The sequence below is a fragment of the Aedes aegypti genome, chromosome 2 (assembly GCF_002204515.2).
Source record: "Aedes aegypti strain LVP_AGWG chromosome 2, AaegL5.0 Primary Assembly, whole genome shotgun sequence".
Classification (NCBI taxonomy): Eukaryota; Metazoa; Arthropoda; class Insecta; order Diptera; family Culicidae; genus Aedes; species Aedes aegypti.
Window position 1 is genome coordinate 322868335 of NC_035108.1, and position 23162 is coordinate 322891496.

General features: G+C 36.4%; 1 protein-coding gene across 3 annotated transcripts in view; it reads right to left on the reverse strand.

The window, feature by feature from the left end:
• Positions 1–23162, reverse strand: part of LOC5565689 (nicotinate phosphoribosyltransferase) — a 77668-nt gene that overhangs the window by 24818 nt on the left and 29688 nt on the right. Inside the window, exons 6-8 of one of the 3 annotated variants that reach the window (XM_021845830.1) lie at positions 16133–16273; positions 15889–16060; positions 10638–11237 (exon numbers count right to left, since the gene is read on the reverse strand). In XM_021845830.1, coding sequence (XP_021701522.1) covers positions 10638–11237; positions 15889–16060; positions 16133–16273 — 913 coding nt within the window. The remainder of the gene's footprint in view (positions 1–10637; positions 11238–15888; positions 16061–16132; positions 16274–23162) is intronic. The other 2 variants (XM_021845831.1, XM_021845832.1) reach the window with 2 other exon arrangements.

Here is a 23162-nt window from a genome sequence, read left to right on the forward strand (position 1 = left end):
TAATCTTCTATTTTTCCTCACCAAAGTCACGAGGCACTTGTTCTTTTATCGGCAATGCAATTACTATTGTCGGCAGCAAAAATGTTCACTTCGGCAATCCAAAACTGCGCAAAAACTAGTTTATGTATTGGTAACATTTCGTATTTGTTGACAAATCCTAAAATTAAACGTCACTCATTATGTTCTACTCGTTGAAAGGGCCAATGCAGAAAAATACAGACTACACTGAGAACAGAATTGCAGTTATAAATAGAATAGCAGAGAGTCAAATTGAATACACAACGCCAATAAATTTATGCAGACTAAGGCACCGTCCAGATAGCCGTAGCGGTAAACGCGCAGCTATTCAGCAAGACCAAGCTGAGGGTCGTGGGTTCGAATGGGTGCACGACGTTAGGCATAAATACGTTAGGCATAAGGACGTTAGGCATAAGTACGATAGGCATAAATACTTTAGGCATAATAGACGTTTGGCATAATGGATGTTTGGCATAATGGACATTAGGCATAACGGACGATAGGCATAATTCACAAAATAAAAATATGAAATTGTTTGTGTGAAAAGTGAACTGACTTTTTTGGTAATTGTGAAGGGTTTCGATGATCAAAAGTGTGTCTTTTGAATAACGATTGCCTTGAAGTCGTCTCATAGTTGTGAATCCATTGAGGTCAATTTCTAGGACAAAACTTGATTAAATGTTTAGCATGAAAATGTTGTGACCATAGGTTAAAGCCATGCTGAAGGTATTTTAATTCGGTTCCAAGTCGATCCAGGATCCTTGGCCATGAAGTATAAACGTGCTCATGTATCGTGTAAAAATAAGAATGCAAAATGGCCACTTTGGCAAAACAAACATTTGGTTAATAACTATGAAAGAGCTTCTAGAACACTTAGCAAAGAGCTTGAGTCGTGGCGTAATGTCAAGAATATGAACGACGCTGTAACTGCTGCTCATTTTTGAGGTTGGTTGTACACATATCATTGACAAATTTTTCATCAGAGATAATCCCTTCTTTATATTGAAGGCTGTTCTTCATAGTTATATTGTTGACAACATTGTTGGAGTTGCTGCTTATGCTTTAATCAGAAAATTTTTCTTCTTTCATAATTAAACTGTTCTTTCGAGACATGTTTATTCAAAAATTAATGTCACTATTGCTCCTAACACTTCAATCATACATTTTCCTTTCTCTGAATCATAGGCTATTCTTTATACTTATACGGTCAATTTAAAGACTGTTAGAAAGGGACCTTCTTCCAATAATATGCTGTTTTGTGGATTCTTGCTGTTCTAATAGTTATCGGAATTGTAGATTTCAAGGTGCTCTCGGCATTGCCTTCATATGTGACTGATCAAAACTATTTACAAATCATCGAAAATTGTTGGCTGCTTTCACCACATTAAATTGATGAGCAGACTTAGAGTGGGAATATAACGCTTTTCTTGGCGTCTACCAGAATATTATTGTTAAAAATGATGTCACCTATCATAACATAAATTTGTTAATTGACCTAAGATTTTTGTCTTCAAGGTAATCATTTGCATTATAAGTACTAATTATTATAGGGAAGTTTTCCCTTCTTTAGAATTAACGCAATTATGTAAGAGAAATATAACAAAAAAAATTTAATATACTCACCAAACTAAAAACCTCTAGAAATAAATAAAACTTGCACATCGCATAAATATATAAATGGGTTCTTACAAAAATGGATTGAACTGGACTTCAGAATGATAACAATGACCATGAAAACAATCTTATTCCATATCTTGTGATAATAGATTCATTGTCAATTTTCTTAACACCGGAAATAGTAATTAATAACCAACCAATTAACCCACCCCCTCTCAATGCTTTTTGTATGAATTTTCTCCATTTTTTATGAGCTGTTACATCTTAAGGACACCCACCCACCCCCATCAACGTTATGGAATTTGTAAATGGACTCGAACAATTTTCGATATGCGAAGAATATTGAATGGAACACTCGCAAGTTATTTTATGCCAAACGTCCATTATGCCTAACGTATTTTATGCCAAACATCCATTATGCCTAATGTCTTTATGCCTAACGTCCATTATGCCTAACATATTTATGCCTAACGTCCTTATGCCTAACGTCTTTATGCCTAATGGGGTATACTCGGTTCGAATCCCACCAGTCGAGGATCTTTTCGGGTTGGAAATTTTCTCGACTTCCCAGGGCATAGAGTATCTTCGTAACTGCCACACGATATACGCATGCAAAAATGGTCATTGGCAACACTAAGCTGAGATGCAGGCTCTGTCCCAGTGGGGACGTAACGCCAGAAAGAAGAAGAAGGCACCGTCCACAAATTACGTAACGCTCTAGGGGAAAGGGGAGTAGACTCAAACGTTGCGGCTCAAACACAAAATTTATTTTTTCCATGCAAAAACCGTTGCGGGGAATGGTCGAAAATTGTACATTTTAACGTTATGTCATAAATGGACGCTGCCTTATTTCGTTTTCATTTATTTTATCGAATATTTATTGTATTCAATCTCACTTTGGCAGCATTTCGGCTGTAAAAATTGCCATGTCATGGTCTTGCAGCAAGTGCGAATCCAGAAGTTGCAGCGTGACGTCATGGTTAATTGATTCATAATATTGTGCTCTGCAAGAAAAATCAACGGAACACGATTATCGGATTACTTGAATTTCAGAGTTGCGTTTGAATGGGTTACAAGCATGCCCCTATTCGCTACTCACACTACTGTTTATTAGGGTGCCGGCTTATCTTTCAAAACCTTTTAAAACCAAAAATTCTTGTACTCTCATGAATTCGAATCATATTAGAAGAGAAACCTCAAAGTTTGAGCCAAAAATAATAAGATTTTGAAAGTAAATTTTCAAATTATAAAAAATGGCCTTCAGTGAAGTCCCATAACTTCGGTAATTTCTAACCAATTTTGAAACTTTCAGCACCATTATCTTAAAAACTAAATTTATGAAAACTTTGTAGAATATCAAATTTGTGTAAAATCAAAACTAGTTTCAATAAAAAGCAGTTTACTCCAAATGTTTCCTCATTTTACTAAAATAATATCTTTGTTTGACCATAACTTCATGAATATTCAACCGATTTCAAATCTTTTTGCATGGTTTAGAAGCTTACTCAATTAATTACATACTTTTCATTCGACACATTTCACTAACAAATTGATTTGACCAAGTTATTCAACAAAAACTGCACAAATTATGATTTCTTAACGAAAAACGTCAGTTTTTATTTAAATTTTTGTAAGTTTAATAATATTTTTAAAGCTGAAACTGGTTTTCCTCATTTGATAAACCTTTGAAAAGGACTTGTCATCAATTTTTAAATAATTTTGAAACAATAATATTTTTGTTCATGTTAATAAAAATAAATGCACTATTCAACTCGTAATTAAAACAAAATGCTTTATAAACACAAGTTTTATAGAAAAAATGTAATTTTTGTTAAAAGAAAAACATAAATAATCCAAAGAAACTCGATTTTTTCTTTAAAAAATCATGTTTTCGGCTAGTTTTTGTTACAAAACTAACCCAAAACCATTTTTTAGAAACATATGTTGTATGAACAGTATGTAAACAACTATTTATTGCTTCAAAAACATGTACAGTCCAAGCTCGTTATAACGACCACTTTGAAAGCGACAAAAGCTCTCTATAGCGACATTTTTCGGTCCCTTGAAAAAGATTTTAATGTTATCATTATTCTCTATAACGACATTTCTCTATTACGACGCTCCCTAGCCATGTCGTTATAACAAGCTTCAACTGTGCAAATATTTGAAATAGGTTGAGTATTTATGAACTTATGGTCAAAAAAATATGAATTTTCCAGTAAAAGGAAGAAAAATTTCGAGAAAACTACTTTTAACAAAGATTTGTTTTGATTTAAGACAAATTTGATGTTCCACAAAGTTTTCATAAATTTAATTTAGAAAATAATGATGCTATAAGTTTTGAAATTGGTGACAAATAACCGAAGTTATGGTGACTTCACTGAAGGCCATTTTTTATAACTTGAAAATTCACCTTCAAGACGCATGCGCCACCTCTAAATTGTTAATAGGATAAGAGATAGAATTTAAGTAAAGTACATAATATTAAAATTTCAGTCTGTGAATAAATAAATATATAAATCTTAATATTTTTGGCTCAAACTTTGCGGTTTCTCTTCTAATAAGAGCACACGAATTTTCGGTTTTGAGAACATTTGGAAAATAAGCCGCACCCTAGTGTCTATGCGCAAAAAATCGCTCAAGGGTAACGCAAAATCGAAAATTCTACAGGCTATTTTTACAGTTTTTTACGTTCATATTATTCTCAGTGTATGAGAAAATCAGAATAGGCCCTTTGCAAATCAATGCACTTATGACTTGACACAAAAACATCATCCTCTGATTGCCTGTAGAACAACAGGAGTGTTGCCAAAATAGTTTACCTATTGAAAGACGTATGTTTTATATGTTTCTCAGTATATTGAAGTTTATGCGCTACAACCTTCAGATAAGGAAAGTATTGAAAGGCTCAATTATTACCAATGCATGCTTTGTTGCCTAATTCCAATTCATTAATTAGTTGTGTTCGATTTTTTCAATGAATTTAAATTGTGAATAAAAAATACACTGCAATTGAATATGGTTTTCTGGCAACCTATTCCCGTAAAAAAAAGTGATCGCCGAGGAAAGCAAAGTGCATTAATTTTAATTTGTGATTTAAAGCATGTAAATTCAGTATTTTTGAGTGCTTTATAGACAAATCAAAAGTTTGATAGTGCATGAGTGATCGGTGCGTAGCTTGTGTGACAAATTGGTATTAGAGCGGAGAATTGGACCTTTCAAAGTGGTGAGTTTTTCTTAAGCTGTTCTTGTATTGTTTTATTCGGCAGCTCACGAATGACGATAATTTCGTAAGCATTTATTTCATTCAATGATAAAACCCATGTTATATCATATTTTTGTGAAAGATGAGGTTTACATGGAAGAAAATAGTTCAAGGAATATATTGAGTACATTGAAGGTGACTCTGGTTCCGTAGAAAAATCTTAACAAGGACGATAAGTTAGTGCTGCCGAAAATACCCTCAGGGTGCCGAGGCCATCATTTACCCTATATTTTGTCTCAAGTGTTTTGCGATGTATGGACGGTTGGTAGCAAACATAATTACCTGTCTTGAGACAAACACGGTGCTCCCCTGACCATTACTATCAGAAAAAAAATCTCCATCAAATCTGTGCTCACCAGTCCTTTTGTATAGCAAAACTGCATGTATGGGCAAACTTTAAAAAAAATCGTAGGTCCCGTTTTGAAGTTATGCCCTTTTGAATGTGTAAGTCCACTAAATTCAAAGGAAATCTTAAATATTTAAACAGCACTGATTATCAGAAGAAATATACCATCAAAATTTGGTTCAAAGTTAGTTGGTTTGCTTATTTGGAACCTCTTGGAGGAGTTTTGAATGATTAGATAGACGAAATTTGGAGTTACTCCCTTTCAGAGGTGTAACCATTAAAAACACTAATTTTATATAGATTAATTAAGCAATCTAATACCGTTGAGCATGTTCAAATGTTTTCAATGATACATTGCACTTACATGTCACAAAAATCTTTCACAATTGGTTAAATTTTCAAAGGCTCAAGTTCTGTAAGGCATTACGGAGCCATTTTTATGTAATTGTTATTATTCATAAAATAACACCCCCTCGATTGTCCCGGCTAACTTTGTACTGCCCCAGAACTTAAACTTCTATTGCTGAGTATTGCACTATTGGTCAAACTGTAGAACTCTAGATACTTTTGTGATCATTTGCAGCATACATTACTACATTTAGATTTTTCACAAATCTGTAATTTTCCCTTTGGGTTTTTACCGGTCTTTTAAATTACACAAACCCCTAAAATAAAATAATTGTATAAATCAATCAACCCCGCTCTATAGCTAACTCGTGAAAAAGCCTCAGTGATTGGTTATTATCAATTTCATTGAATTTTAAATCATAACACTTGCAGAGCTCAATATTACATGTCTTCCTTAAAAATCAAAACTCTCTTGAGAAGCTTCTATACCTTAACCCCGAATTTCATTAACCCCAGTGTCATCACCCTGAACACACTATTACGCTGAATGCTTGTCCCGAATATATAATTACCTTGAATGACACTGTCCTGTGATAATGGAAATCGATGTAATGCCATTCTAGGAACTGGAACTCGCGGTGATGGTCTTTAGGTCTGCATTATTTTCTTCCATTTTGTATCGCTGCTTTCTACGTCGCAAATCTTATTTTATTCCATACACTGCTACCCATAACCGAAAACTCAACTCGTTAAGTATTCCTTGTCGTATACTTCGCTTTGATATACAACAGGGATGTTGCATGTAAAATAATCTGAATCGTGAGTACGTGCATTCACAAAATCACTAATTTGGTTGTATGATGAAAATTGCTGCGTAATGCGTTAAAGCACTTGAGCCTATGAAAAATCAGTTGATTTTGAAAGGTTTTTGCAGCATGTAAGTGCAATGTGTCGATGAACATGCACAACGGTATAGATTAGTTTTCTAATGGTCCATTAATGGTCCATGGCATTCAACACGCCTTCCAGAAATTACAAATGACTATATAAACCAAATTTGATTCGGAAAATCACGGCCAATGAAAACTTGTTTAAATATCTCAGATTTCCTTTTAATTAGTGGACTTAAACATTCAAAAGGGCGTAACTTCAAAATGGGCCTCACGATTTTTTTTTTTTTAATTTTGCCCAGACATGCAGCTTTGCTATGAATAACAACTGGTGAGCACAGATTTGATAGAGATTTTTTTTCTGATAGTAACGGTCAGGGAAGTACCGTGAAAAAAAATAATTAAATTGAAAATGGCCATATTATAAATCAACTTTAAATTTTGAAATCATTTTTCATCATCATATGGAATTCTCGGAAATTTAAGGTATACTTTTAAAGGCAAATTAACTCGCTTATTGAGCTGCTTTGGATTTTGAGATAATTTTGAATTTCACTTGTTTAGTTTTTGTTAGAAAACCGTTTTTACCTTAAAAGTGCCCATCTTGCGATGCATGAACGGTTGGTTGTAAACATAATTTTTCAATAGATATCACACTTCATGAATTATTTACTTAATAATTACAAGAATTGCACACGGAATACCGCTGATGATTATTTCCGGGATAAGGCTTACATTTCTGTTATTTCTCTAGACTGTGAATTGTTTCACAGCATGGTTAATTTCACTGGCACTGATTTTCATTTCCACGGGCATGGAAAGGACACAAGTATCCTGGCAAATAATGGGGAAGCAAAGCAAACTCGTTTTGTATATTTGCGCATCAAAGCACGGGCTTTACAGACACATTAATTTTTTATGCCAATCTGGCTTTCTTGATTTTTAACAATGTTGTTTCAATTCCTACAACATTTGTGTGAAAGAAAAACAAAACATTCGAGAGACGATTCTGACAATAGATCCTAAAGCCTGCATGGCTCTGCAGAGCATTAAAATAAATTACGAAGCTTTCGCTCTGGTGTGCTTTGAACAATTAGGTTAATTTATTTCAAATTTGTTCCAACGTTTCATGATAGTCTAAAATATATCTAAAAGGAGCATTTAAATTAAATGAATGATATTTCGCTCAAATATGTATTTCTAAACACTAGAGTCCAGAATCAAGAATAGTTAGGACAATTTAGGGCATTTTGAATTTTTAAGAAAAATATTGAAAATGCGATATTGTTTTTAATCAGAACATCCTTATTTTTGAATCTGTGTTGATTATGATTATAGGTTACCTGCTTTTGGAGATATTCAGATGTTCCTTGGGAAACGCAACTCCAAAAATAAAATTTATTCGACTGCTGTTTAATATTCAGTAAATTTCTAAGAGCTATAAAATGTCAGATATTAGGGAGCATCATTTGAATAATCCTGCACAACATTTCAATTGTCTCCAATAAATATGAGAGTTACCAAGTGGCGTTTTGAAGTTTTCAGGATCCTTTTACGGCCAGAGGAACCTCATAGACAAGAATCGTGAAAGATCATTATTCAAAAAGGGTTGCACCAATTTGCATTTTCTACAACAGACTCTTTAACTCAATACAATACTGTGATGGAACAAGAGTTCACATCTGTAGCCAGAAACAATTACGTAGGCTATGGTTATTGGTCCCCTAAGTAATTTTGGAAAATACCTGAAACCAGACGACCAATGAATAAAATCAATACGGATTCTAAAAGAGGTAAATTTTTTAGAACTTTTGCGTAGAAAGAAAGATATCCTGGAAAGGTACTAATAAATCAAATATGATTCGAACCGCTTGTTAGGAATATTAGTTGTATGACAAACAAAACTACTGATTTAAATCAAACAGAAAGCAAAACTACTGAATGAATCACATCGTTCAAAGCCATGCAGTGCTCTCTCGGACAAAATGTGTAGTGTAATCCTAGGTAGGTTAAAACCGACTGTTATCAACTTATGGTTTTAGTTAAAAAAATACCGATTAATTATACTTCTACCATCTAAGAGAGTTTAAAAATGTCAAATGGATAGCTCATAAACGTAATACATATTGCACGGAGTCTAACGCTGTGGATTTGTTTTAAATAAAACAGTACAACAAATGATTCGATCTATAGGTACACCAAACCACACATTGAATTAGCCAATTCGTGTATTTCGGTATGCTTTAGACTCCACGCATTCACAAAAAGTACGATCCTAGATGACCCAGTTGATTGCTATCGTTTCGGTTCCGTTGATTAATCTGAATCAAATGTTCAAGGAACATTCTTCCTGTACCCGAGATTCATTGGATTACGGGCATAAATACTAACAAAGATTATTTCGGAAGACGAACATTTCATTGCTATTGCTAACAATTAACAGTGTTATTATTATCGTGTAGTTGCGATGTCCGAGGGAGTAGTTATTGGGCTGCCAATATGGTGAGCTCCTAAGGAGCAATAGGGTGTGATCCGATGTGGGATGAGATGTATGAGTGTGTCTGTCTGTTGCTGAGATGTGCAGAATCTGCTTTTCAGTTGCAGTGAGGATGTATGGTTCCGAGTGTTCGCACGGTTTCGGCATGCATTGCTATAGTAACAATGATGTAACAGTAGAAGAAGACAATTTGATTGAGCAGCAGAAATCAAAATAACAAAATCTGTTGGAATTAGTAAAATGTGCGGAATTGGGAATTAAATTAAAATCTTAAACACAACAAATTAATATGAACCGAGGATGACATCCTGACACACAAAACCCAGGAGTAGTTAGCGCGACACAGCGTTTTTTCTCAATGGTTCGGGGCTGTTAATATATCGATATTTCTAATGTCCAGGTTTTACGCGCACAGGGTTAGAGACTGAATCCAGGGATCAAACGAAAACGAAGCAAACCAATGGAACACTCTAAGCCCCGGAATAGATCTTTTTATTTCAATCAATTAGTGCCCAGAAACAAATAAGTTGAATGATTTGCGGTTTTTTCATTAGGATCAATGAAACGAGTAAGACTTTCTGTGAGTGGATAAACAACAGTTTATCGTTAGGTTTGAGCCATTTTAGACTTGGAATTACTGATCAGTGCAAGGATACAACATTTCAGGATAATTTATTGCATGGTATGGAAGCTAAAACCTGGTCCCGAAACTATCTTTCGGGTACGACCCGAGGTCTGTTAAACTGTCCCTTACAAATGCTAATTTGTAATGAAACAAGAAAAACGGCAACTTGAACCACGTAATGACATCATTACACGGATAATAATCAGAATCCCAAAATCATAATTATGCACCCTGATGTTATGATCCCAGAGTTTTTTTTATGTTATGAAAGTACACCATGATTTGGACTCATGATATCACATGATTCAGATTGTCGTGACGCAAAACAAGCGTTATGTTTTTGGAGAGCCCAAGCCAATAGAATGTTCATATAACGTTAGCACCATTTGCAAGCTGGAAGGACACGATGGGCAGGACATGTTGCAAGAATGCCGGACAGCAACTCTGAAAAGAAGGTGTTCGCTTCGAATCCGGTTGGTACAAGAAGGCGTAGAGCGTAGCGATCTAGGTGAGCGGATCAAGTGCGTAGCGATTTGGCAGATTTGATGATGGAGGCGTGAAATCGTTGTTTCAGTGTTGTTTGTATAGATGTTAACTAAATAATTGATTAGTAATATCTTACATTGTGAAATAGTGTCTTACATTACATCTGAAATGATTCCATGACGTACAAGTAGCTGCGTATCGTGGTTCGGTTTAAATATACGTTTGTTCTTCGGTCTCGGCTCCATCCCAGATAAAAACCGGAACCAGGTTCAGGCTTATGTGCTATGCAAGAAAATAACTGAAATGCTGTATCCTTACACAGATTCATTACTTAAAGTCTAAAATGTGACTAGGGAACTATCGTCCCATCGACCGTAGAGAAATTCTAAAATATTTCAGTAAACTTATTTGTTTCTGGAAAGATCTATCGCGAAGCTTAGAAGGACAAGGTTCACTGATAGCACAAGTGCGAAAAGGAATCTATGATCAGCTAGCGGATCGGTTAAGTTCGCTCTGGGTGGGGGTGGGGCATGGATTCGCTTTACCTGAAGCACTTTCCCACAGATTTGAGATGACGGATGACGCAGCCCCTGGCATTGCGTGCGTTGGCCTCGCAGTTGGCACACATGGGCGGCGGAGTCATCGTATCGTCCTCGCCATCGCCGTCGCCATTCTCCGGGGACATCATCCCATTGCCATTGGACAGTCCGTCTCCGTTGGCGTTTTGTCCGTCGGTATCGATTTCCGCCTCTGGTGGATCGGTAGCACTAGCATCATCATCATTAGTATCATCACCCTGCTGGAAATTACCGTTCTCACAATAGTCGTTGACACGTGCCATACGACCGGAACAATAATAACAAGTACTACTAGTGACGGGCCCACCGGAGTCTTCCCGCTCTTCCGGTTCTCTAGTTTCGGTTTGCTGTGCCTCGGTGCCCTCGGCCGGATTTTCGTTGGCCAGGGCAGGGTCGGCGTCCAGCTCGTCGGTTGTCATTGCTGTCGGGGTCATCATCGTGGTCGTCATCGTCGTCGTCGTCTGGCTAGAGTCGAAACCGATCAGGGGACAACACGGGTCACAATTGGACATATCTAGCAAACAACCGTTGTCGCCTAGGAGCGTACTTTTTGTGTCATGCTTTTCGCTACCGGAAGGGACGTATGGTTCGCAGTTGATGAGTTTTGTTAGTAAAGAGAGATATAGAAGGAAAGATACGCGAGTATAGAGAGCGGTCTTGTTACACTTTTTTGCGATATGGATGTTTCATCAGTTTTTGCATTTTGACATAATGAACCGAAATAGATATATCCAAAGATATTGAAAGGAATTTTTATCAGATTTACACATAGAACATTGGCTTAGAAAGGTTTGTAAAATCCATCGTTACTATCTCGGATTACATAAACTTTTAGGTTATATGTTTTAGGATTTCTTAAGGAATTTACAATGTTTTACAAAGATTCTGATATTAATCAGACAGAGTTTTTTTTTCGAAGTATTCCCCTGAACTTCTCTTATCCCTTAAATCATTCATAGATTCCTCTAGAAATTGCTTTAACAAACCTTTAACAATTTTCAGGTTTTAATTTAAGACATCTCTCATGGGGTTTTCCCTGATTCACCTAGCCAGGATTTCATTCATACATTCTGTCAAGAGATTTCCCCAGGTAAGCTAACGCAGGTTGTTCCGAAGCTCTCTTAGCATTTTTTCTCCAGATTGCACTACAAATTTCTTTAAAATCATTTCAAAATCCAAATTAGTTGGAGAGATAATATTACCAATGAAAACTACAGGAATTTCACTAAGGATATTCCACAAAAATATGGTTTTCTATCGGGTATTTCTTTTATAGTACTAACCAGTGTTGGTAGACTCACACTCAAACCTCAATCACTGAGCTTTTTCGCGAGAGCAAACTCATTAGAGATCTGCTACGCAAAACTCGTGCTTGAGGTTTTCATGCAAAATCACTCAATCACACCCAAGCCCGTTCAAAATGCTTTAACCCGTAAAAAAACTCGTGAAAAATGTTAGAGAAGATTATTATATTTCTAGCAGAATCAAATACACAAGGAAATTAGCCAGTCAAACAGGTGAGCCAGCTCTTCCATGATTTTTTGACATGACAACAAAAAACTTAAGCGTGAGTTATGAGAATTTGAGTTTTTTGTAATGTTATTCCAGGACCAAGTTTGTTGTTCTTCCAGCGATTACTAGATGATGAATCTTTCTAGACAGTTGGCTGCTGTTGAACTTTCTTCAAAGGACAAAATCGTCCACTCGAAGGATTTAATGCGTTAGTGTTTTTTTAAGCATTCTTACTTGAATTACTTTTTGGATTATTCTTTACTGCAGCATTGTTGACAGTTTATTAGCTTTTTTTTCAAGCAGTTTGCATGAGCATCCCATGATGAATTCTTCCAGGACCCAATCTTTGGGGAATGTCTTCGATGATTTTTCCAAGAATTGAAATGCATATAGAAATTTCAGTAAATATCACATATATAAAGTTCCAGAATGGATTTGTAAGGTTTTGTAAATAATTTGTAAGGTTATCCATATACGACATAGGAGATTCCGACTTTTCCAGACAAAACGGCTGAAACGTTGATTTCCGTTGAATAATGCCCTTTAAAATGCATGGAAGAGCTGTTATTAAGAATAGCGATATCATTGTCCTCGAAGAGGTCAAGCAAACTATTGCCTCTAGCGTTAAAGCGAGAGCAACCCCAGGCAGGGTTGTGTGTGTTAAGGTCACCGACAACCATTCTTGGTTCCGAAAGATGATCAATGCCCTTTTCTATCTCTCCACGTAGGTCAGGGATATTCCCACATGGTAAGTTAGACGCAAGCTATAGATATTGGTACACTTCCCTGGAGCTTAACTCCGACCGCAGTTGAGAACCGGTAGTTGAGAATCGATGTTGAGAATGATGAACGGAATGGATCATAGCACTCCGAGAGCGACGGAGCGGCGGATATTGCTCTTTTGCTTGAGAGTCCACACTCTCCGCCAAGAGAGCTGTTGAGCTGTTCGATTTTGACTTGGTTGATCTCCTGTAGGGCCAGGATCCAAGGTGGGTCGTTGCTTATCAATCTCAACAGCTGAACAGTTCGATAAACGGATTCAACGGTAAGCTAGTTGAAGCAGATTTTTTTACCATTTTTTTCTGCAAGTTTTTTACAAGAAAATTATTTTAAAGTTCGTAATTTCTCTCAAATTACACAAGACACTATTCCAGGGGGTTTCAGGAGTTTGCTCAGATCCTTCTCCATTTTTTTCACAAAATCATGGAATTCTTAGAAAATGTACTTTGATATACTTCTGAACTATTAAAGGAATTCTTAGAAAATTGCTAATGGAAGCACTGAAGCATTTCTGCATGTATCACTGGAAAGAAATCTAGCAGTAATGCTTAGAGACAGTCCTGTAAAATCCGATAAAAGTGGCTTATAAAATTATGAGGCCAAATAAAAGAACATATTTTGAAAAATCTTTTCAAATTTCTAGAAAAGATCTTGGAAAACTTCTTCTTAAAAAGCAATACATGAATTCTCGGAAGAATACTAATTTCTAGAGACATATGTGGAGGAAATTCCGGGTGAAACTTCATGAAAAAAACACCCTTTATGAATTTATTTAAATATCTCGAAAGTTGATACAGGAATTTTTGTAAAGTAATTCACAAAAATCTGTGAATTACTTAAGGAATCTGTAGAAAATTGTCGAAGAACTTTTGAATTATTTTTCGGAATAATCTCTAGAAGAATTTTAGAAAAATCCGTCGGGGAGCTTTGGAACGATCGCTTGCAAAATGACTGGGAAATGATTCTGTAGTTAAACCTCTATAATCAAAAATAACTTAAAATTTGCTTAAGTAACTTATATAAACTTTCCTCTAGAAAATCTGTTTGTTTTTCTTGAAGATTTTTTGGAATATTTTCTGGAGTAGCTACCGGAACAAACAGTGTAAATTCAGATGAATCTTGAGGGAAAATCCTGGAAGCAGTCTATGCAGAACATCCTAGGAGAATCCCTTAGGGAATGTTCGAAACGATCCTTGTGGAAACCACTGGAGGTGTCAGCGTTGAATTACTAAAGGATTTCCTGAACGCAATTTTTGGAAAAAAAAACTTTTAACCTTCTTATACCCAAATTTTTATTTTCGATCTAAACATCATTTTTAGTTATCTAAAATCATTCTAAACACGTTTAAGCAAATTTTTATTCGTTAATCTATGAATTTTGGGGTTTGATTTTTATAATTTTTATTTTTAAACATCCTTATGATGAAAAAATGAAAAAAATCATTTTTTCTTGAAACCTCTTGTAGTTACTGATTTTTGGCAATAATAAAAATTCAAGTTTTTACGGTACTTTTAAAAATAATAAATTTTAATTTTTTTTTGAAAATATTTTTATTTTCCGTGTAATTAACCGAAAAGGTTTGAAATTATTTTAATATCGCCAAGCTCTTGTTCTGTTATAGGTTAATAGTAGGAAAATATAAAAGGTACGATTTTTTATATTACACGTTAAATAAACCTCAGGCATTTGTAGGTTATATAAGAATACAATTTTTCAAACAATTATCAAAAATACAAAAAAAAAATCAAAAGTCATAAAAAACTTTTCTCATATGCGTGTTATAAGTCAAGGCTCAAGCCAAAAATAAAATCATTTTGATTTCTGAGCTACGAAAAAATACACAAAATTCCAAAGTGTACCCCCTCTAAAGGCGGGGTTGGGTATTAGAGGATTAAACATCCCTCAATGGATCACTGCAGTGCACTGGATGAACTTCTTCCGGTCAAATCACTCAAAGAGTTCCTGGGTGCATTCCTGAAAGAAATTTCTGGACGAATCAATGAAAGAATTCCTAAAGTTCTTTCTTATGGAATCTGTGCGGGAATTCCTGAGAAGTTGCGTAAGGTGGAATTTCATGCAAACCATTTGTAATTCTTCGGAATCATTTTTTTTGTATTAGGGTAGAATCACCGATTTGGCCAGCATAAGGAAAAATGTCTGGAAAATATATGGGAAGCCCAATATATACTTTCAATCCATATTATGTGTTTACATATTTCTTTTTATTTAGAAATAAAGAATCACATATGTAAGCCAAAACCGATGATTCTACCCTACTCTGGATATTGTTACGAGCAATTCCCTCGATACTTGAAACAGAGATTTTCAATCGAAAACGATCACCCTTGGGCATGTTCACAAATGTCATAACGCTTAAGGGGGTGGGTGGGTATCCTAAAATTGTTACAGCTCATACAAAATTTGCAGAATTTCAATACAAAAAGTGAGGGTGGTGGGTGTCAAAAATGGCCATTTTTGGCGTTATGACATGTGCGAACAAGCCCCTTCAATAAATTTCCAGCATAATTTCCATACATCCACATCGCAGTTTTATCGTCATCAATTTAGCAAGGATTCAGATTAGTTGTTAGTTAGGAGTTATGCAATTTTTTGATGTAAAAAAATAACACCGATGAAATCATAGAAACCAATCAACGTCATACAGTGCGTAAAGAGCCAAATCCAACTAGTGTGTGCGTATCGATAGTAAAAAATGATAAAGTCAGTAAACCGAAACAGAAGGAAGAATAGTGGAATAAAAGGCTGATGTCAAACCAGAATTGATCGACGCAAGTGAAATCGAAACAATTTTTGAATACTGAGTCTCACAACAAACCGTTCGAACTAATAGAACGAAAAGTAAAAGAAATATGCACACCAACACAGGAAAGATATCCGAGAGAGTGTAGCCTAAAAGCGGAATACCTCTTAACATCGTACGTGTCGACTAGGGCCATGAATCCGTCCGGGAAGGCAATCGCAAAGGAAACCATCGCGGCCAGTTCGCCCTCGCTCGATTCCTCCGTCGAGATGTCCAAGATCTTGGACAGCTGCACGCGGTGCTCGATGGCCAGCTCCAGCAGGTCGCGTTTGTCCCCTTGATTCGATTCGATGGGAAGAATGTCACGATTATTCTAGGGATGTACAAAATAACTTCGATGGGACTTACCGGTTTCCTTGTGCGCGAGTACACGTGTCTTCAGCTCTTGGGTGCCGGTGAAGGAGGTGATGTACGCGTGAGCGTGGGTGCCCTTCACCGGAATGTTGAAAAGTTTGCCAGCCAACACGTTGGACGTTCCATCGAAGCCGCCTAGGAATGGGAGAAAACAGAACGGAACAGACGATATAGTTTGATTTGTTGAACTGATAACACATTATAGGTCTGTTGAAATCAATGAGAGTTCACGGGTAGTACCTAAAACATGTCCAATCAGTTTGTCCACTAGGTTTTTCATATTGCAGTACGAAAAATGTTCAGTATACCTGGGCGTAGCCAGTTTATTCCAGGGGTTTCTCAGCAAAATGGAGAATTTCCAAAATTCTAACACAGTTTCTGATATTCCTGAAAAATTTTCTTCCTTGGTATGTTTTTAGAGAAATGCATGAAAAACTCCTGGAGACACTTGTGTAGGAATAATCTGAGGAATTACTAAGATAATTGCTGTAGCATTGTCTAATAGAAACTTAAAATAAACTTTTTGAAGAATCGAAAAAATCATGTTCATGCTTATGCTCAAAATAAGTACAGTAGCATCTTCAATGTTTAAGTACTGGTTCTCTCATTATTATAACAATAACGGCGCCAGCTACTTCGGAATGCAGGTCAATTAGTGGATGGAAGACGTGTAATAAACTGACTAAAACAAAATTACGATCAAAAAAGTTTTACGTGTCGATCTCTCAAGGAACATCGAAATATCTTCAAAACCTGGTGATAAGTGATTAAAATAGTATAGGTGTTAAGGTCATCCACCCTCCCTGATGGAAATCCTGGCTACGCCAAAAACTCAATCATGACACGACAGTAACATCCACGAACTTTCCAAAGTTTCGTTTCTCAATCTCCTGTTCAAGTTACCCGCGTGTGGCATCAAACATACCCTTGTTCACCCACCACACATCCAGCGTGGTACAATTGCCACCCCATCAGCATAGAACGAAAACCAGCCATACAAACTGTGAAAGCCGCAACATACAGTCATAGACGAACACGATACACCCCATAAAAATAATAACACCCGGCAAAGCGGAACGGAAGAAGCAAGGAGCACCTCATGCCAAGATATTCACTGGAATTATTGATCAATCTTTGCTAAAAAGCGAATACACCACGCGGAAATTCAACCGCAGTGAAAGCATTCTATAACAGCCGATATAGACTAGCAAGCGAGCGAGCGCCTATGGTTTTCTACTGCTAGCAATCAAATGTGAGCTGTTTTGCAATTATTTCTTTTCACTGCGCCTCATGTTGCTCGGCTTCGAAGGTTATTTATTCGATGCTTTACAGCTGGTATATCGTTTTACTGGTACATTTGCCAAATGACACCATCGAAAAGAACGTCAACATTTATATTACGTGTTTTCCATGGACAAGTCAGCACTTTTTGTTAAGTTTATTGCAGGAAAAAGGATCAACAAAAAGAGTTGCGAAATCATGAAAATCATGGCACGATCGTGTTTAGCTCTAAGTAGAATTTCGTTATGCTAAACATTATATCCACCTGATTATTCTGGTAAAATTTAGATTAACATGTGAAAAAGGCGGAATTTACTATTTGAAAAAATCTTGAAAACATACACTACCCACAGACAAACAAAATTCTTTACACGTGACAAGCTATAATAGGGTCCTAAAGCCCAGTTCCAATTCTGGTACGAAATGCTTAAGTTCAAAACAAATTTTCTCAATTTTCAAGTGTGTTTCGTTGGTTTTTTAAAGTAAAAAAAATGTGTATTTGGTTTCCTATGTCCCTCCCGAAATGTCAGATAGGAACAACCCCTGTGTTAGCACTTTTTAAAAGTGAACGGCAAACAAGTGTCAAGGTTCAAATTTGGTATCCACTCAGTGGATACGAGTAACTGACACTCAGTGGATACGAGTAACTGACACTGAAGAAGACTGCAAGTGGTAGTCGAAATACGCGTATCTGTCAAAGATAAGCATTTAGGAGCGGAATTAAAAGGTACACGGTACTCCATCTACTTTAAAGTTTCTCTAGATTTATTGGTTACTAGTGACCCTAACAAACTTCGTCTTGCCATCAAGTAGGCTGTTGAAAAACGCTATGGATCGTCCCATACAAAATGACAGTTCCGTTCACGCTCGTTTTTCCGACTTAAATATAACATAGAACATAAATGAGAACCCACCCTGTGGTCCAAATTCCTATAAAGTCACGTTAACTACCTAACTACTAGGCTGTCTTGGTAGTGTCATTCTCAAAACACACCCAAGCCATTCCCATAGGGGACGTTAGCCACAAGGAAGGAGGTTTCAAGTAATACTGTTTCATATGGTATGCCCTCTTCAACATCTAATCCAATTTCTCTCGCCGTTCCCTTACGGTACCTATCCATCTAGCATTCATTGCTTTCTTCTCCATGCTCCCTCTTACTTCGAGCAAAATAGACCGATATGCCGATAAACAAATTCTAAAATATATAATTATCACGGTCGATATCTTTGTATGCATATATCACATATACAGTATTGGACAAAACATTTGCAACTTTTTCGATTTTCCATACAAAATGACCAACTTTGGTAAGCTATATCTCAGTTATTTATAGACCGATTTTAATGAAATTTTGGCAGAACATCAGACATAACTTGAATTTTAACATACATTTTTGAGTAATTTTTCAAACCACAAGTTCAAAAGCAGTAACGGTTTGACTAAAGTCAATTTTTTGACGATTTTTTATAAATGACATAACTAAACATATTGAAGGATTAGCTTCATGGTATCTTCAGCAAAGTTGTAGATTTTAACGAGGTGAACAAGTTTGCTGAAGACAGTTTTTGTGTAGGGTTATCAGATTTTGAGAAAAACAGTTTTGAATTTTTCGTCGAAAATTACACTTTAGATAAACGGTTATAATTTATAAACCAATGATTGGAAAAATCACTCAAAAATATATGTTAAAATTCAAGTTATATCTGATGTGCTGTGAAAATTTCATTCAAATCGGACGATAAATAACTGAGATCTAGCTTACCAAAGTTGGTAATTTTGTATGGAAAATCGAAAAAGTTGCAAATGTTTTGTCCAATACTGTATATATGTCTGTGCATATATGTTAGAATCATAGGTTACTCTGGCATCACCGGGTTACCTCACTGGTTGCCCCCGGGGAAGTGGCCCCTTGGTTATGGTCGGATAAACAAACATATTTTCTATCAAATAGTAGAGACAGCTATCCATTTTAGGTTTTCTGTGATTTATACCTAAATCAGTTTTGAAAAAAAAAGCTTGCTTAACTGCATACACTACCCGTCATAAATACGGACTCACTGAAATAAGTATTGCAACACTCAGCTGAATAATGAATCACCCCCAAAAAGTTTAGCATCACCTCAAAAATGGTAAATTCACATTGCTATATCTCGAGATCCTTACGACTTGCAAAGAAGCGATCTTCAGCAAAGTTGTTCAGGGGATCAAGGACATCCGGAAAGCGAACAGTTTAGTTCGCGATTTTGCCGCTAGGTGGTTCTAGTGAGCATGTAAAATTAAGCATTTTAAACTAGTTCTAGCTTGTGATCCATAAGAGATAGAAAGTTCGAGTCTTCGGCAAAGTTGTTCAGAAAGTCAAGGACATCCGGAAGACAGATAGTTTAGTTCGAGATTTTGCCGCTAGGTGGCGCTAGTGAGCATGTAAAACTGAACATTTTGAACTAGTTCTAGCTAGCGATCCACAAGAGATAGAATGTTCGAGTCTTCGGTAAGTAAAGAACAGAAATAAAGTAAAGGACATCCAAATATCAAATTTTTTGGTTCCTAAATTTGCCACTAGGTTGCACTAGTACGCATATTTAATTAAATATATGAAACAAATTCTATCTTTTGAGCCAGATCAGATAGAAAGTTTGAGTCTTCGGCAAAGTTGTTTGGAAAGTCAAGGGCATCCAGGAAACAGTTTACTCTGGAGGGATGACTGTACCTAAACACTATGAAGTTGATAAGATAGAATTTCCAGAATGCTGTTCAGAAATCCTTTGACATTTGGAAGTTGAAGTGATTAGGGATGGAATCATATTAAATTAAAGTGATTCAGGTCTGATCAAATGTATATTCCAATGTATCATATCTGATTCATATTCTAGTGATTCTGGTATGACTTACTCCATGTGCGAGTGACTCAGTCAGGACTCATATTCATCATATTCAAATTATTCAAGTCAGAATCTCTTCATGGTTCCAGTTTGATTGACTTCATATCCAAATGGTTGATTTCTTATTCAAATGATTCAAGTTTGATTCACTTTATGTACAAGTGATTCAGGTCTGATTGATTTCATATTCAAGAGATTTAGGATTTATTTCCAGTGATTTATGTTTGATTCGCTTCATATCCAAGTGATTCATGTCGGACTCGCTCCATATTCAAGTGATTCAGGTTTGATTCGCTTTATATTCAAGTGCTGCAGGTCTGAAGCACTTCATATTCACCTATTTCAAGTAATATATTCAAGTACTTAGCTCACGTTTGATTCATCTAGAATTTTTTACTTTTACAGGTATGACTTGATGTTCAAGCAGGTTAGGACTGATTCACTTCATTTTTAAGTGATTCATGCTTGAATCACTTTATGTACGTTTTTCAGAATTGATTAGTTCCAAGTGACTGATGTTTGATTTTTGAAGTAAATTTAAGGCATTCAGGTCTCATTCACTTTATATTCAAGTGTTTGAGATATGACTAGCTCCATATACAAGAGACTCATGTCCAATTCACTTCATATTCAAGTGTTTCAGGTGAGAATCACTTCATGTGATTCATGTCTGATTCACTTCATAGTCAAGTGTTTAAGGTAATATTCATTTCATATACAAGTAATTCAGAACCGATTACATTCTTGTTCAATTTATTCAGATATGATTCGCTTTATATCCAAATGATTCATGTCATGTGACACTTCATTTTTGAATGCATGCTCACTAGCGCCACCAAGCGGCAAAATCGCGAACTAAACTGATCCCTTTCCGGATGTCCTTGAACCCCTGAGCAACTTTGCCGAAGACCCGAACTTTCTATCTCTTAGGATCACAAGCTAGAACTAGTTTGAAATGCTCAATTTTACATGCTCACTTGCGCCACCTAGCGGTAAAATCGAAAAACCTCTGCAGGGACTTTTTTGGAGACATCCCAGGAGAAATCTCTGGAGGATTTCATGAAGAGATTTTCCAAAAGAAATTAATGTAGAGCATTTATTGGAGGAATAATTGTAGAGATTTTCATTCTAAAATCCCTGGAGCCTTTCGGGGAGGAATACCGGAAGAAATTTTCGTAACAATTCCCGGAAAAATCTTGAGAGGACTACTACTTATGTTTTCGTTGAGGAACCCTCGGATGAGTTCTGTTTGATCTTTCGACCTTGACGCTTGCTCCTGCGGGGGCGGGTGACGAGGGCAGGATCAAACATGTATAGCGTAGGTCGAGTAGTGAAATGAAAAAGCGCCGCGGATCGTTAGTAGTGTTTGATCTATTGATCGAGTCACTTGCTCTTGCGTGGGCGAGTGATGAACACTTGTTCGGGGTATAATGCGTTTATCGAATTATATCGCGAATCCGATTAGGCGTGATTATATCATGGATCTTTACCTTATCCCACTTACCCAATATCCTTTCCATGACAACTGTGGAGATGCAGAGGTATACTCGGTCTCTAGTAACAACGGTTGTCTAACTAACATTTCTTCCCTTCCCCGATGACCGTAAGGACGTGGCCGGCGCCGTTATTGACTTTTAAAATTTGAGCTCTCGATTTGTGCACATTGAAGAATGGTAAGCTAATCCCAAGCCCCATTCATAAATTCTCTGTGCAAGTTCGATTGTTCTGGTCAATCAAGGAGTAGCAACTACGAATTGTACGGTCATCTATGCTCATGCTCATACTCATGCTCCGTTGAGGAACACTCGGAGGAAATCTTGAAAAATGATCCTTGAAAAAATTGTCCTAGTGTAACTCTTGTAGAAATTCCTGGATGGCACCTTGAAGATGTGAAAACCACTAATTGAACATTAACATACTCTTAAAATCTCTCGATAAAATTGAAAAAGTGTGGCATTGAAGATTCTCTGCAAAAATCCTTGATTTTCTAGAGGAATTTCTGAAGGAATACCAGAAGAAATCGCTTCAAAATTGTATGGAGAAATCCCGAAGCTTTCCTGAAAAATTCTTTAAACAGATCTTGCAGGATTTATGGGAGAAATTCCTGGAAGAATCCCAGTAAAAATTTTACTGAAGGAATCACTAGAGACATTCCTGCAGAAATTCCTTGCGAAATCTCCAAAGGAATCCCTGTTAATATTGTTTGCAGGAATCCCAGGACGAATTCCTTATCGAATCCCTAGAGAAACTCCTGGAGGAATTGCTAAAATATTCATGGAGCCCTATCGGAACTGATCTTAAATGCATCATGGAAAACAATAGTTCTTCCTGGAGGAATCTTTGGCAAAAGCCCTAATGAAGAAATTACTGTAAGGGTTACGTAAGAGATTATCCCTGAAGGAATTGTCGAAACAATTCCTGGAGAATTCTCTGGAAGAGTCTCTAGAGATAGAAAAATGAAATAGAAATGAATTCTTTAAGGAATCTCCGGAGGTTTTCCCAAAAGACCATTTGATGCCCTATTTGAGCACAGAGTTGCTCACTGTCACTATCAACGCTTGAATTTTGTTGATTTGTACAGGCCGAGTGCGATACAATTCGGATCGTTCCATATCACATCATCATCATGCTGTCTACTCCATCACCGGTGCATTGATGGCGATAGACTATGGAAATCGCCTGGTTGAGGCACCAGGCATTAAGCAAATAAAATTGTAATTTATTTATCAGTACAATATTCTTGATAGTGCTACAGATTGATTGAAACCGTGTGTTGGTCACTGAAAAACATTAATAGCGTGAATAATTACCACGTGATCACTTATTCTGCAGTGATTATGATCTAGCTAGAGTTTTTGACCCT